Source organism: Passer montanus, unplaced genomic scaffold, assembly GCF_014805655.1.
Source record: "Passer montanus isolate IOZ18808 unplaced genomic scaffold, ASM1480565v1 scaffold14, whole genome shotgun sequence".
In the NCBI taxonomy this organism is placed as follows: domain Eukaryota; kingdom Metazoa; phylum Chordata; class Aves; order Passeriformes; family Passeridae; genus Passer; species Passer montanus.
Window position 1 is genome coordinate 3,184,839 of NW_024360941.1, and position 16,227 is coordinate 3,201,065.

A 16,227-nucleotide genomic window follows, 5' to 3' on the forward strand; every position below is an offset into this window, starting at 1 on the left:
TAGATTGGATATTGGAGTGAAGTGGACAAAATGGTTGTGAATCCTCTTGATGGCCCTCTTGGAAATGAATCTTCAGGACTAGAGAATAAGACTATTATTGTCACCACTATTTTGGTAATTAACCTCCTATTTTGTCAGAAGACAAGTCTGTCCGACACTGATTTGTTTCTCAACATTATTTTAGTTTCAATGTACTGTCTTTTTTATTATTTGAGGTTGTGAGCTGTTACTTATTGTGATACACAATAAAATCTAGAAATTAGGGAAATGTATAGGATTCAGCATGCAGTTTTGATTTGTAGAAGATGGTCTTTGATTGAACATCCTAGAAAGTTATGATTTTTAAAACTGAAAATGGAAATTAAATACCTGCTTTCAAAGGAGAGAAACTTTCTGAGAGGCAGGGAATTTAGAGAATAGATGTTAGAGAATAGATTTTGACAAACAGCAAAGAGACTGGTTCTTATGCTTCAGGATTGTAGCTGCTATGAATTGTAAAGTTAAACATTAAATATTGTATTCTGGTTGTTTAGAAAATTAAATTGTATATTATTATAGAAGAGCATTTTTCTGTAAATTACACAGCTTATCAGTTTGAAAGACCCATAGTTTAGCACAGGAATTTCTCTGGATGCAAGAACAGTCCTGTAGCAACTGAGCAAAGAGGAAATACATTAATCCAATTTATGAATCATCACCAATTTTGCTGATGATAGAAATTTAGTGCATAGTTATAGATATCTTACCTATTGTTTGTATAGCCGTTTAATAAAAATATAGCCTTGAGAGCCTCAAGTGTTTTTTCAAGGAGAGATGTGGTTGTGAAATAGAAAATAATTTTCTTGTATAAGACAGCAACGAAAGCAACTAAATACCTTTGCCTTCTTCCATTCAAACTGTATGAGAGAAAGAAACTGATTTTGGAATTTACTCTTTCTTCTCTGAATGCGTTACTCCTGTTAACATTCATGGTCATTATTAACATACTTCTGGGAATCACTATGCCTGTAAGTACTTATTTGTGTGTGACTCTGGAGAATGCAGCTTTTAAATGTGTTAAAGACACATGGCATTCATAATTGACAGCTAATGTGATACATAGCATGTATGATTCAGATGGTATCTGCTCTCTTTTTTCACATGTAAAAGGGAACATACCAATCTGTGAAGTGTACAACAGATGCACCTGTCTCTGTCAAGTAGCTAAGGCAAGTTCTTTCTGTGCAGGAGTCCCCATATGTCATGATGAAGAAAAATCATGAAATGCTTGAAGGAAATGATCGATATGAGGGCTATTGTGTGGACTTAGCTACAGAAATTGCTAAGCACTGTGGATTCAAATATAAGCTCACAATTGTTGGGGATGGCAAGTATGGGGCAAGGGATGCAGACACGAAAATCTGGAATGGGATGGTTGGAGAACTTGTTTATGGGGTAAGAAAATTTTCTATAATAAAGCTATTAAAGATAACTAATGGAAGGAGTGGAATTTGGTTTCATTTTCTCTGTAGAATGTAGGAAAGTTACCTAATTAATTTTATAGGAATGAATGACTTTTAATGGCATGAAAAATTTTGAAAATAGAACATTAAATTACATTTCAAATGCAAATGAATCTGGGGGAACATGAATGCATATTTAATCCTCCTGACCAGGTGAAAAGCAAAGTACTTTGTTAAACTTTTAAATGCCATATGCTGTTAAAAGGGCATATATAAAAACAAAAGCTTGGAATACACCAACCATATGGCTCTATGGATTTCAGTACGAGTTCAACTAAAAATTTCTGAAATTCTCCACAGGATGTTCTTGGTGAAACAAATGTCTCTGCTGTCCTATTTTCTATTTGTGAAATGCCATAGAAACTAAACCGTTTTTTGCTCTCTTCATTGCATTAGCTATTATTTGCTTTTTCTCTTCCTTTACAGAAAGCCGATATTGCAATCGCTCCATTAACTATAACATTGGTGAGAGAAGAGGTGATTGACTTCTCAAAGCCCTTTATGAGCCTGGGGATATCAATAATGATCAAGAAGCCTCAGAAGTCCAAGCCAGGAGTGTTTTCATTTCTTGATCCGTTAGCATATGAAATCTGGATGTGCATTGTTTTTGCCTACATTGGGGTCAGTGTAGTTTTATTCCTGGTCAGCAGATTTAGCCCATACGAGTGGCACACTGAGGAATTTGAAGATGGAAGAGAAACGCAAACTAATGAATCAACTAATGAATTTGGGATATTTAATAGTCTCTGGTTTTCCCTGGGTGCCTTTATGCAGCAAGGATGCGATATTTCGCCAAGGTTGGTTACTCACTCATTTCAACTTTGTGCATTTTTGGTCTCAGCCATCTCAGCCAGAAGAGGTTCATGGTGCATATATTTTCATTCTTGGAGAGAAATTAATTGCAATGATTTTTTCCTCCCTAAAGTCACAGAAGTCCTTGAAATGAAAGCACTTGTCTGTGACCTAGGGTCAGGATGTAGTTGATCGACTTTGCCTTAGTGTCGATCATAAATCTGCCAAGTGAAGTTATATACACCATGCAGAGACTGCAAAATGCATAAGGTTCACATCATTCCATGCCTTCTTGGAGGGGTACCGTGTTTTTGCTGCATATTCCCATTTTACAGTTGACAGTGCATATGGTTCACCACAACTGTAATGGGAAAAAAGGATAACATACTAGTTGTGAACTACAGAGGCAGCACTTTCCCTCTAAAACTCACTGCATATCATAACATGGTTATTAACACACTCTTATTCCCCCAGAGAGCCTTGAACTTAAGTAGAAAGTCCTGTGACGGCTCTAATTTCATGTAGATAGTTGCAAAACACTATTTTTTATCATGGCCTAGTTTTAGAAAAGTCACAAAGGAAGTTATGAAAATGAATCTGAAGGTCCAGTTTATGAGTGCTTAATTCCTCATGGATTTTCTTCTACTTTATTAGGGACACCTGCAAAGCACTTAAGTTAATTCCTTTGGAGTTCATTAAATATTCTGTTTTGCTTGTGCACAAGTGGTTCTAGCTTTGATTCAGCGAAGTGGTGAGTAGGTAGGTAAATTGCTGCTTGAAGGAAATGTAGTAGCAATTTAAATAGGGCAGTCGGCTTTAAGGAAATCAAACTAGAGGACTTAGTTAAAACTGCTTATTATAATTACATTTCTTATAAACATCCTGAAGACAGGGAACAGGTCAGTTTCTAGTGAGTCTAGTAGTTGGTGGTCAAAATAAATTAAACCAAGGGAACATTTCTTAGATATTAAGTCATGCATCCCAAAGGGTAACAGCAGGTTTTCAAGTTGTTCTACCACAGAAATAACAGCATTTATTGTGTGAGAACTTGAGCAATTCTCTGTAAAGGCTGCCGTATCACAGTAGGAGATGCCAGCCTTTATGGTGAAGGATGCAATGCATTTGGCACCTTACCCAGTAAGAATTGTACACAAGAGACAAGGGAGTGAAGAGGGCAAATTGCTGCAGATCATGAGAAGTTGTGTTGGTTTCAGTCCTTGGGATTTTTGTATTAATTACACACTTCACAGCTGGAGTTGCCTGCTAAGTCACAAAATCATAAAAAATAATTTTGTATATTAGTACAAAATTATTTTTATTGAATCAAAGCTGCAGTAGAATTATGATATTTTTCTTGTTATCATTATTATTTTACTATATTTTACTATTTATGAAAGCACAATGGTTGTTTATATGGTTTAATAGGTATTGAAAGGTAGAGTAAGAATACTGATAGCAAATGGTCATCATAAAATGTGCCTGAAACTCAATTTTGGATATTCAATATTTAGCTTCAGTGAAGCATTCAAATTTATTTCATTGAAACCATAATTTTGAGGAAGGTGGTTAATTTGTATATTATATGTTTATTCTAAAAATAGAAAAATTATTATTAATATTAAAATATTAAAATATTGGAATATTAAATACTACAATCAAAATAAATATAATATTTATTATATTATATTCCCTGGCTCTGGAATAGAATAGTGGTGCTGAGTAAGACTGGATCACCTGGAAATGGTCTCTAGGAACAGTTCCATTGTTGCCTCATGGGTAGCAGAGGAACGAAAGAGTACAATAATATATTGTGTGATAATCATAACTTAGAGGAAAGTTTTCCTCATCTTTTCTGAGATATGAGTGTGCTCTCCATTCTGCCAGATAATGCTTTTCTAAGTACAAAAGATGGTGCACAAATTTATGTAATTGTGCACAGAAATTTTCATTATAGTACTTAAAGATCTAGTAAATAGATCCTTCTAACGTATGGGTTCATGCTAGCATATTTTAGAAACTGTTCCAAATGTACATAAAAAAGAAATTACTCATTTAACTGTGAGAGACTGCCTGGGGAAATTTTGAACAAAAATGGCATCCCAAATAATTTTACTTGTAAAATGCCGTATGGGAGCATAATTTCTGTATTGGTATTGAATTTATTCTTTTTTCACAAAGTCAGTGGCAACTTTGCTCACAGATCATGGGCATTTGAAAATATTGTCATTTGCTGAGGGTGTCATCAATACAATACAAAGTACCCTAGTTATTATATACACATTGACAGATTTTACCTTGCAAATATGCAATATAAAATATTCAGTATATCTTATAACTCAATATTTTGCTTGTAGAATTATTTTATATTTCAATTACCCCCTTTTTAAAATAGGTACGTGATGTTTTTTCAAAGGTGACAGAAAGCATTTTTGCAGAATACAGCTCACTTTAGAATGAGCTTGATATAATTTTTTTCTATGGTCCTTTGAATAACATATTTTGGGCCTTATCTGACTTGATTTTCATGCAGTAGAGTGAATTAGTGAGTCTGTTGTGACATGGAATAAATCTTTTGATGTCAGAATTATGACAGAGATTTTATGCAATAGCAATTAGAAAAAAAATTATTTGTCCAGAATTGTTTCTATTTAATTGTGTTCCTAGCTTGGTAAATCCAATTGGTATGACTATAATTTTTAAATGTACATATATCTATATGTAGTTATATCTATATTCTATGTCGCAATTAGTTTGTGTTCTCATTCACAGTACAGTAGGCTGGGTGAGTGATTCCTAATTTGTTTACTTAATAAGTAGAGGAGACACACCAAAACCTACCTAAGCTACTGCAGTGCCCTAGTACTAGACTGTTAACTACATGCACATTTCTGCCAAATAATTAAGCATATCTCCGAAGATTATGTACTGTGTCCTATAATGTCTTGTTTAGAAATGAAGTGGTAATTAATTTCGAACTTTAAAGGATCATAAAAAAAAAGCCAAGTTTGACAATAATGTTATACTAGTATTTCTCTTATATTAGTTTTCTGTTCTTGAAAATTACTGAGTTGTGTGCTTTATGCTGTTTTATATGTTTTCTTGAGTTCTCTTTTCTTCTTTCTTCTTGAGCAGGAGAAGCAAAACACAGATCCATAAGAGCCCACCTGCTGCTGTTATAAACATCAGATTATTATTATTTTTTAAAATATACTTTCTTCACCATTTTTATGTATTATCACTGATTGTTTCATGTCCAGTCCTCAGTTTGTTAAATGCTTGTATCTTTCAAAAGTCGTGTGCACTTTTTAGGCTATAGATATTCCCTGAGCAAGCTTTTCTTACAAATAACACTGTTTGTTTCTCAGTACAAATTGTGCACAGCAGCATAAGCCATTGTTTTGTGGAAATCAGTCTTTGTCTGAATGTCTTATGAAAACAATCAAGGCCCTTGATTTTAAAGTGCATACTGGTATAGCTGCTGATTTTGTTTGATCCTCATCATAATGTCACACAAAATCACTTCAGAGGGAACAAAAAGTTTGTGTTAAATATTGCACATTATGATGGAAGCAGTTTCCTTCAAGGGCTGTCAAAACTTTGAAGAACTGGATCACTAAGTTCTTCCAGAAGTAAACTCTGGAGTCCTGATTTCAGCAGAGTCCCAGGAGATCCAGTGGAGAATGCCTTGATTTCCCATCTGATGTGTGTGCAGAGCTGGACTCTGAGATAGCCTGAAATGCTTCCGTGTATTATAACACACCGTTTGCATAAAACTGATAACATGTTCCTTTTTGGGATTTCCATTTCACTTTACAAATCCATTTCATACTTGTTACTAGATCCCTGTCGGGGCGCATTGTTGGAGGTGTGTGGTGGTTCTTTACCCTCATCATAATCTCCTCCTACACGGCTAACTTAGCTGCCTTCCTGACGGTTGAGAGGATGGTGTCTCCCATTGAAAGTGCTGAGGATCTTTCCAAGCAAACAGAAATTGCTTATGGGACATTAGATTCTGGCTCCACTAAAGAGTTTTTTAGGGTAAGAATCTCTGCTTTTTAGATTTTTTTTTTAAAGATTGTTTTAAGTAGGTCTTCACTCATGTAAATGTGTTTACCCTTGGCTTTATTAAAAGATTGCTATGAAAGTGTGAATTACACAGCTCAACTCACAAATATAAGTGTTCCTTATTTGTAATTGCTACATTTTATTTTTTATATACAAATATAAGGGTCTTGATATAAATATGCAAAGCAAAATTACCTAAAAACATACTCCACTATACAGTGGAAAAACAAGGTGTGTTTGAAGAAGGAAGTTGCTGTCATTTATCTGTTTAATAGCTCTGCTATATTTTAGGTACCCATGCAGTGAATAAGAACATGGGACAGGTGTACATTCATGTCTTAATAAGCATTCTACATGATTTTTCAAGTTAGTCGATGGGGAATGGGATATAATCCTTCTGACTACTGTAGAATACATATGTCTGCTTTTGAAAACAGTTCTTACTTGTATTTGCATTACATTAATGCCTTGGAAGCCTGTCAGTCCTCACCCTCTACCTTCGGGTATTGCAGTTTTAAAAATACATTAAACTTTCAGTGTGTGAGTCTTAGGCTGCCCTTGAGACACCAGCTAGCCTGGTGAAATCCATCCAGCAAATGAGTGAGTGACTAAGGCTGCTGACAAAAAGCCCCAGAGCAGCCTCGCCTTGTCTGTGTGCTCTGTGTGTCTCTTACTCTATGTAGAAAGTGCATCTAAAGTACTAAAATAGAAAGAGACTTCTGTTTTCATGGGGTTTAGTTAATGATGTTACATTTAACAAAATATATTTTAAAATAGTTGTAATTAGTTCATTCATATTTCAAGCATACACTGACATGAAAATAAAAGGAAACAGGTTCTCACAGATCTTTTTAATATATTGTATAAATAGAGCAGTAACTGCTAGATTATGGTTTTCACTGGATCCTGTAATGCATACTTAACTGGTAATGGACTAAATAGGAATCATACTTGTCTCAGCTGTAGAAATTTTCTGATTCTGAAGGTAAGTTCAGTAATAATACCTGCTGCTGATCGCATTTCTGTTTGCTAAACCAAAACTAAAGTCAGGTGTACAAGCTGGTAAAAATGAAATTGGGTTTGTGCTAAGGGTGTTTAGAAGCATTTAGAAATATACAGGTATGTTTCTGGTTTTGTGAACCTAAACCTTTTAGAACATGTCTTTACCTGGGATTGAATGTGATTTAACAGTAGGTCTCTTCTTCTGAATAGTTAATCCTTTGAGATTTTTAAGATTTTTTAACTGCTAGATTATGGTTTTCACTGGATCCTGTAATGCATACTTAACTGGTAATGGACTAAATAGGAATCATACTTGTCTCAGCTGTAGAAATTTTCTGATTCTGAAGGTAAGTTCAGTAATAATACCTGCTGCTGATCGCATTTCTGTTTGCTAAACCAAAACTAAAGTCAGGTGTACAAGCTGGTAAAAATGAAATTGGGTTTGTGCTAAGGGTGTTTAGAAGCATTTAGAAATATACAGGTATGTTTCTGGTTTTGTGAACCTAAACCTTTTAGAACATGTCTTTACCTGGGATTGAATGTGATTTAACAGTAGGTCTCTTCTTCTGAATAGTTAATCCTTTGAGATTTTTAAGTGTTTCTTTTTTAACCAAAAAAAAATTTGTATGTGCATGCATTAGTATCTAGTTTTACTCCTAGCACATATGTACATATTTCCACTTTTATACAACTAGTGTTCCTGGCAATTGCTTGAGGATTAAAAGCTTACTTTTGTTAAAAATAGGTAGAGGCTTTGTGAGGGCATATTCTTCATCTTTGGTTAAGTTATCTTTGGCTCTGCACAAACAAAATTCTTATGATCTTTGGAAATTTTTGCTCAGCAATTTCTATCACAATTTGGTACATTATGTGCAAAACAACTTAGCCTGGTGCATCTATCTACTGTTTGCTAAAAACCCCTTACACTTGTCCAGTTACTTTTGAAGAAATAACAACTGTCAGAATTTCTTTTTAAGAGGCCTGAAACTCAAGTTCCGACAATGACACGCTCTGCTGAAGACAATGTGAAAGGAATCTCTAGCACTAAGGAGACTAAAATTTCACCCAGAGTATATCTGTATTCTGACTGGATTGGACTGGATGTGTGATTTTTATATGACCTGAAATTAGCACTCAAATTCTTTGACTAGCTGAAAACAATTTGAGTATATATTTAGCAGCAAGCTAAAATGGTCTGGCTTCTTCTCTGTCACTCTTGGGAATTAAAAAAACATATGGGATTTTTCAGTCAGTCTGTTTTCAGGAAGTGGTGTTACTTGCGAGCTTGTTTTCTATCGATAGAATGTATACTAAATCTTTCCTAGTAGAGCCCTAATTCCTGGGGCAGCACAAAATAAAGGGTAGCTGGGTACTGGGGATGAGAATGGTACACTGAATTATCTTTGCTACTAAAAGATATTTTGTGATAATACATTACACAATTGAAGAAGAGATGTTTTGCAGTATTTTTCAAAAAGGAATTCTCAGCAATTGCCTAGATGGTAAAAGCTAGCTGAAAAATCCTCTTCTGAATAGTTGACTATAAATGTATGCAATGCTAATGGAAAGAGGTGAGATCAAGCATTTTGCTAGCTCCTGTGAGTGCTCATCACATATCGAGCAGACAGTAGGCATACAAGCTATTCCATATCACCTGGGAATAATATCCTTGCCATTCATGAGAAAAGGATGTGTTTCCTTTGCTCTTTACCCCAATTTAGGTAGGCCCCCTAGCTTTAAAGGTAGCATGGACCAGTAGGAGATATTCTTGCCAGCAGTGCACAGAGCATCAGTTGGCACTGCATCAAGAAACATAACTAAGAAAAGGAATGAAAAAGCATTGTGTTCTGGTGTTTCTAGTGCTGCTTTAAGATGAGAAGAAGAAGAAGCTTGGTACATCCTATATAGGAAATACCAGTACAAAAATAATAAATTTTTGGATTTTTAAATATTTTTAAAAGAAAAAAGTGATAAATAAAAACTATTGACATAAACATCAGCAAGATACTATTACTTGTTAGTAATAATCTCATAGATAATTTTATAGCTATAAGTCTACAGAGATGGAAATTTTTTCTTTAATGGCACGTCTGTCAGGTCTCTGTAAATAACAGAATGTGTAGTAGTTTTCCTCAGGAGATCTGAGTTGGCACTAGCAGAATCGTAAGTACGACCCAAGTCTAAAGAGCTCTGTTCCCCTGAGTTGGGATATTTGCCACTTCTGATATTTGCTAATGCTTCTACTTTATAGATAGTCCTTGTAGAGTTCTTATTGCAATTGAAAGCCTAAACAAAGGTATACATTGCATTGCTTTTGCATTTTCTTTTGGGTTATGGGCAGAACAACGAAGTATGTGTGGCCATGGTTTCCCCAAAGTGCATAATTTTTCTCAAATCAGCAGAGGATTGTAGTGGTGAGAATGCAAGTCTGCAAGCACCACTGGGAAGACTCAGGAGTCTTTTCAGCTGTTCTAGTGCAGGTGCATCATCCTCTCCCTAATTGCTGGCACACAGGTACTACTTGATGGAGAGGTAAATGGTGGGCAGTGAAATGCGTCGCTCTGGTACGTCCTGGTGGCACTGTCCACAGTCACACGCTGTCCTTGTCTTCGGTGATTTCCCAGCTGGTGCGTGCATTAGCCAGGGCACCTAGCTGAACTTGAGAGGGGACAGAAGTCACTAACCCAACAAGACAGTCTGCTGCTCACCTACCAGTGCAGAAGCTAGTTTTAAAGCATTGTCTGTATGCATTAACTCCTGAAGTTGCCTCACTTACTTTCATGGGCTACGGCGCTGGAAGAAGAATCCAAGTAAGTATGCAAGCATTCACTGGAACATTTCCGTGCTTTTCACCTGCTTGAAGGCATAATGAAAATTAATACCAAAATGACACAACAAGAACAAAAGTTAATTATTTTTACGGTTCAGTCATATTTTTGCTGTATGCCTAGCTCTGTTCATTAAAGATATGTACAAATTGGGTAGACAGATGAAATCAATCATCCTACCTCTTTTTCCATTCCAGAAGATGAATTGTAACTAGTCCTATAAGTAAGGTAATTAAGCATCTCGAAAAAAAAAAAATTATGTGCAGAGCAATAACTAGATTAATTTACTGTCTCTCTGCATTAGTTTTTATTTAAAATATCTTCATATGTACCGATTTTTCAACCAGCAGTGTGACATGGACAGTCCAATCTGTTTCATTGTAATTGTTTTGGTGGCCTTTAAGAATAGATCCTCTGCCAAAATGAAACCAGCAGAACTGCTCCATAACAAAGAAGCAGACTTTACTTTTCAATGAGAAAACTCTTCAAGAGTTGCTTATTCTTGCTGAAGAGGCAGGAGTTTACAGAATGAAAAGATTGGCCTTGAAAACACGCTGGAAGGATGACAATCCTTATAATCTTGTAGAGAAATCCTCTCACACAGTGGAAGGCCAGAAACAAACGTAAGAGCTGACAAGACCTCTTGAGTCATTTCTCCTGCAAAAGTGTTTTCTGTTGGGAGGCAAAGAAAATTTTGCCCGAAAGAAAATAGCAATGTCTTTCTGAGTTATCTTCAACAAAGTCCAGTGCCTCTACGTTTATAAGTCTTTTTAAATATTTTTTAATTTGTCAAATGTTTATGTTAACAATTGCATTACAAGAGGGGAGGGGAAAAAAACCATACTGAAATTTCTACAAGAACAAAAAAACAAAACTATAGGAAATCTTTGGTGAGAAGAAGCATGTTGGTTTTTTGTTGTTTTTTTTATTAAATTGAAGTAAAAGACTATGACTCATACCTCAGCCTCAAATTTTGAAGTGTGAGATGTAGAAGAATTATAGAACATATATTTTCAGAGTTTCATTTTGACTAGCTCCACAGAAGCCTCTGAGAGGTGAAGGAGTTGAAAGACTCAGCCATGAAATATCCTGTAATATTTACCATGGATTCTGGCTGACACTTGAAGAGGCAGAGAAGGGGTAGGACTGGTACTTCATGGATCTGCAAAGCAGATGTGGCTGGAGAGTGTGGGTCTGGCTCTTTAGTTTGACAGGAGAAAAAGGTCCATAGCTGAAATAGTGAGGAGAGTCAGATCTGAGCACTGAGTTAGTGCAAGGACTGCCTTTGCACCCAATAGCATATTATTGAAGATAATGCTTGTACTTTTCTGTGATAGACTGGGTTCAAGTGATTAATTTTCGCTTGTCTTTTGTTTTTTGAGATCCTTGCATCTGCAGAACACAGAAGAATTTATTTAGGCCATTTTGAAAGTTATTTTAAAAGAAAGAATGCAGTAATCAGTACTTTATTTTTCCCTCAAAGCATCTCTTTTTGTTATTTTTCAGGTGTTTTTTTTTTTTCTTTCCACATTATGCTTGCTATGGTTAGAAACATCTTTTATTCTCCAGACTATATGTATTTATAACTCGTTTATTCTCAATTTTTACAGTAATTTATAATTATTATGTTGATTTTTTTCTTCTCACTGTTTATTTTCTTGATGTATTAATCCTGAAGGAGCAGAAGTGTACTTTGTTTGCTGTCCAAGATCTTAGTTTGCTTTGTAGAAAGGCATTGATATTTCTTTATCTTTTCTGGAAATAATTTTCTCCCAATTCTATCACACTGTTTCTGGTAACCATTTTGATCATAGTGACAGATCTGTGTTTCTTTTGTTTTTTGCCAACTGATGGTTTCCAGTTTTATGCAGATTTTCTTATTGCTCCTAAATTGTTGGATAATGCTTTTGAACTAGGAAGTTTCATTTTTATCATTCTAGTGATCAGAATTTTCCACTTCTCATCTATAATAAATAAAAAAATAATTTTTCCATAGTCTATGTTTTGGTATCTCAATATCCTTTTCTACTAATCCTAGTAATTTTTGTCCTGTAATGACACTTTAAAATGTCATCTGAAGCTGTGCATGCTGTGCAGTATTTACACCAAAAGAGCAGTAGTTTGAATGCTTTCTCATTCCTCAGTCCAGGCAGTATGTTTATAGTTCTAGACTACAAGAACGGCATTTGCAGTTCTCCACAGATTTGTGGCAGCTTGAGAAAGCACTTTTGTGTTTTGGGATTTAGTTTATTCCCCCTCCCCCTGTGCAATGAGCTCCTTTTCAATTTCAGAATTGTAAAAATTAGTTTTTTGTGACATTTATATGAGTTTTTAAAGAAATGACATTGAAGTGATCTGCTTTGATTTTATGCTGAATGGTAGGAAGGAATTTCAATTCTGAGGAAACTGAAATTAGTAAGTCTCAAAGGAGGAGTAATTTCAGCAGTTATTTTAATGGAAATGAAATTATTTGGGAACATACCTTTGTAAGAGCAGTCTTGGTCACTTAACTCCTTAAACCACATGGAGAATATGATGATTATATAAGGTCATTGTCCTGCACATTTCTGGAGAAAATTATTTTAAGTAAACTTTTGGGGAATTAATTAATGAGGTAGAATATTTTAGATTTTTTATTAGTAAGACCTAATATATTACAGATATTTTTGGAAGCTCAATTAAGTAATGGAAACTGAAATGCCATAAAACTTCATCTTAACAAGATTTAACTAATTTTTTTATTTATGAATAAATATATCCATATCTCACAAAATTTAGAACTTACATTTATTTAAACTTACCTTAAGTATTCACTCAGTATAAACATGGTGTTTTAAAGTGCTTAATCTTCAGCTAATTAAATGAAAAAAAATAGTTATTTTCTGTGGGTTTTTTGACCTATTAATATTTGACTAATTGGATTTACTGAGTAAGCACATTTTGGCTTTCTTTACACTTTCTGGCTACTGGTGACATTATGACTTCCTGTCCTTTTGTTCAGTATGGAAGGTCAACAAGACGGTTTCACAAATCGTGTTTGAGAATTGTAGATCTGCTCCCAGCGTACAAGATCATCATCTAGTAGAATGTTAGTAGCTTGAGGAGCTATTTCTGTCAAAGGCATACTAATTATAGCACCCCAGTTTTAAGGATAATAGGTCTTTGAATGTCAAAATAGAAAAGTTATCTGATGACCTACAAAATAAAGTTGATAAAGCTTTGCATAAATTAATTTCCTAATTAGGTTCTTAATGGAGTTAGTATTCTACATTGGAATTGGATGCGTACTCTGTAATAATAATAATAAAATAAATTTTAGATATAATAATAAAGTTATCCCAATATATTGTAATTATCTGTGGAATAATTATTAGTATTTATTAATCTATATTAATTATATACTTATAATTTTACAGTTTATTTAATGCATTTTATATTGTTGTTGATATTATTTTCATAGTCAAAATGCACAGTGGGAACATGATACTTTAAAAAAAAAGCATCAGTTCCTGGGACATTTTTGTATCAGTGTATGGCTGTAGAAGTCATTAGTAATGGGACAAAAAAATGTTCATTGTGAGTATTAGGGTCTTGTACTGCCATGTTGGTGTTGATTACAATACCAAAATTATAATTAGCTGCTAACATTTCGTGCATACACTGAGTGTCACCTTGCAATAGCAATCAGCCACAGTAATTAAGAGCAATGCAGGTCATTTCCATCCTCTCGCATTCTTGTAGTCTCTATGGCAGTCTAGAATGTTTCTGTAACTTGTACTGCATTTGTAGTGTGGAAGCCCAACTTGCACATGGGGCATCCTGTGTGTACACAGAATACTAGATGGCCTCTTAACACTGACATATATCTTCATCTACAGCTCTGCCTTTCAAATAAATGCAAATTCTGAAAATAATGAAGGAATAAAATGGCACAGTTCTGAAAACACGTTGTATTACTAAGTATATTGTGTAGCAATATAAAAAAATCTAGAAGTCACCCATATTCCTTACAGAATGGCTCACTGCTCTTATTTTTTAGGAATCTAGACAAAGCCAAGGACTAGGTAGGCATCGAGACTCAGAACTGTATGAATTCCAGCCTGAAGTTTTCAGTGTTCCTGGCTGCAGAGGACTACACGGTCATGGCCAGCCCTGAGTGTCCTTATCTGGTGACATTCTTACAGAATGTCTTACAGATTTTCAGTTTCATGATTGCTGGGTCAGATATTCCTACCTTCATCCCTATAGCAAGGACCCTGTGAGCCATCTAGTGGGAGGTTTCTTCTTAACACTTGACCCTTTGGGAAACCTGTTCCTTGCAACCTTTTCCTGCTCATCTGCCCAGCTGATAGTACACAGTGATGAACTTTGTGAACTGCCCCTTCAAAAATGGTGCAATCAATTTGTTAGGATTCTTCTAGTTTTTAGGGTCATATGTCTGGGGATGTTTTGGGTTGGAAAAATGCAATATGGTAGATGTTCCAAGAATCTGAGAAACTCACTGTGCCTTCAACACACAGTTATTTTACTGTCATTCTGTTATGCTGAGTATATCCAAGTCTTTTGGCATCTGTGGGTATGCTGAGTATGTACAGAGCAACAGATTAAAACACGCAACAAGTGGTTTGCAAGAGAACTTGCAAAAAGCCAACTGTGCCAATGTATATGTAGATTCTGGTAATATTTAGAAAATTTAGATGTTAGAGAACTTTTAGTGGTTCTTGGTACTGCCAGAACCTTTTATACTAATAGACATCCAGAGACTATGGAGAAATCTGAGCCTCAAAATCTTCCTAGACTACATTTCTGGACATGATGATCAGGGTAAGTCTGGGAAAATGCTAATGCTGTACCACAAAAACAGTGAAGCCGTGGGAAATTACTGGTGGTGTTACTGATGCTTTTATCCTTAATTCACTCATTATTAAAATGGTGTCATTATAGATCTTGGAGCAGAATTGCAGTTTTGAAATGCATGTTATAAAGTGGTTTTAGTTGAGATGTGCATCTAATACATTTTATCATAGTATAGATTTGGTATATTAGCACATAAAATATTATCAGTAATATCTGAACTTCACTTGTCATATGTCCTGTTGTACCTGCTGTTTCTTTGATAGCATTGCTTCCTTTCTGGTGGCATCTAGCTGGCAAACTGATTTCCTCTATTTTTTTCCAGGTTAAAAAATAACAATCACTTGGTAGTTAAAACTGCCAATTATAGTTATAACTACCAATTGGTTAAAGTAAAAGAAACAGACTTTAGGTAAAAATCTTTCTGAAGGAAAACCCTGAGCTGTTGAGTTGAATTGGAGAGGCACGTGGAGTATTAGAACAGCCTTGGACCAGGTGCCTCACTATTAATGTTCCTTTGGCTTTCACAGCAATTTTAGTTTCCTCTGTGGAGCAATCTGAAGTTTTCTAGTATCACTGACACATTTCAGCTTACCTCTTATTTGCATAATGCACAGCTGCAGAGCTGCAAAAAAAAGATCATCTTGTTTGAGTGGGAACTCCTGAATAACATTTTACTGAAGTTTGAACAAGCACCTTACCTTTTTATCTGGCACACCTCTCATAAAGCAGAAGTAGCATTGTTTGTTTCAAATCTTTAACATATATGTAAAAAATACAAGAAAAAAAATACAGTGACAGCATAATGTTAATAGGAAAAGAAAATTTAGGTGCTGCTGTCTTTCTATGTTGGATAATAAACTTCTCTAAAAAATCAATATGACATAATCATATTTTCCCAGGTGTGCTTTTACTGTCCACATAAAGGTTAGTTAATTAGGCTTCATATTGTCTCCACAGAGATCTAAAATTGCAGTATTTGATAAAATGTGGACCTATATGAAAAGTGCAGAGCCATCTGTGTTTGTGAGGACTACAGCAGAAGGGGTAGCTCGAGTACGGAAGTCCAAAGGAAAATATGCCTACTTGCTGGAGTCAACCATGAATGAGTACATCGAACAAAGGAAACCCTGTGACACCATGAAAGTTGGTGGGAATTTGGATTCCAAAGGCTACGGCATCGC

The 16,227-nt window shown here is 35.1% G+C and overlaps 1 protein-coding gene across 5 annotated transcripts in view; it reads left to right on the plus strand.

Annotated features, from left to right (window-relative positions):
* Positions 1-16,227, plus strand: part of GRIA2 (glutamate ionotropic receptor AMPA type subunit 2) — an 87,563-nt gene that overhangs the window by 65,280 nt on the left and 6,056 nt on the right. For all 5 annotated transcript variants that reach the window (XR_005626588.1, XM_039699940.1, XM_039699938.1 and 2 more), the window contains exons 9-13: positions 4-114; positions 1,228-1,434; positions 1,929-2,299; positions 6,134-6,332; positions 16,004-16,227. The exon at positions 16,004-16,227 is cut by the window's right edge and continues 24 nt beyond it. Coding sequence is in view for 4 of the 5 variants with exons in the window: in XM_039699940.1 (XP_039555874.1) it covers positions 4-114; positions 1,228-1,434; positions 1,929-2,299; positions 6,134-6,332; positions 16,004-16,227 (1,112 nt within the window). In the remaining variant the exon portion in view is untranslated. The remainder of the gene's footprint in view (positions 1-3; positions 115-1,227; positions 1,435-1,928; positions 2,300-6,133; positions 6,333-16,003) is intronic.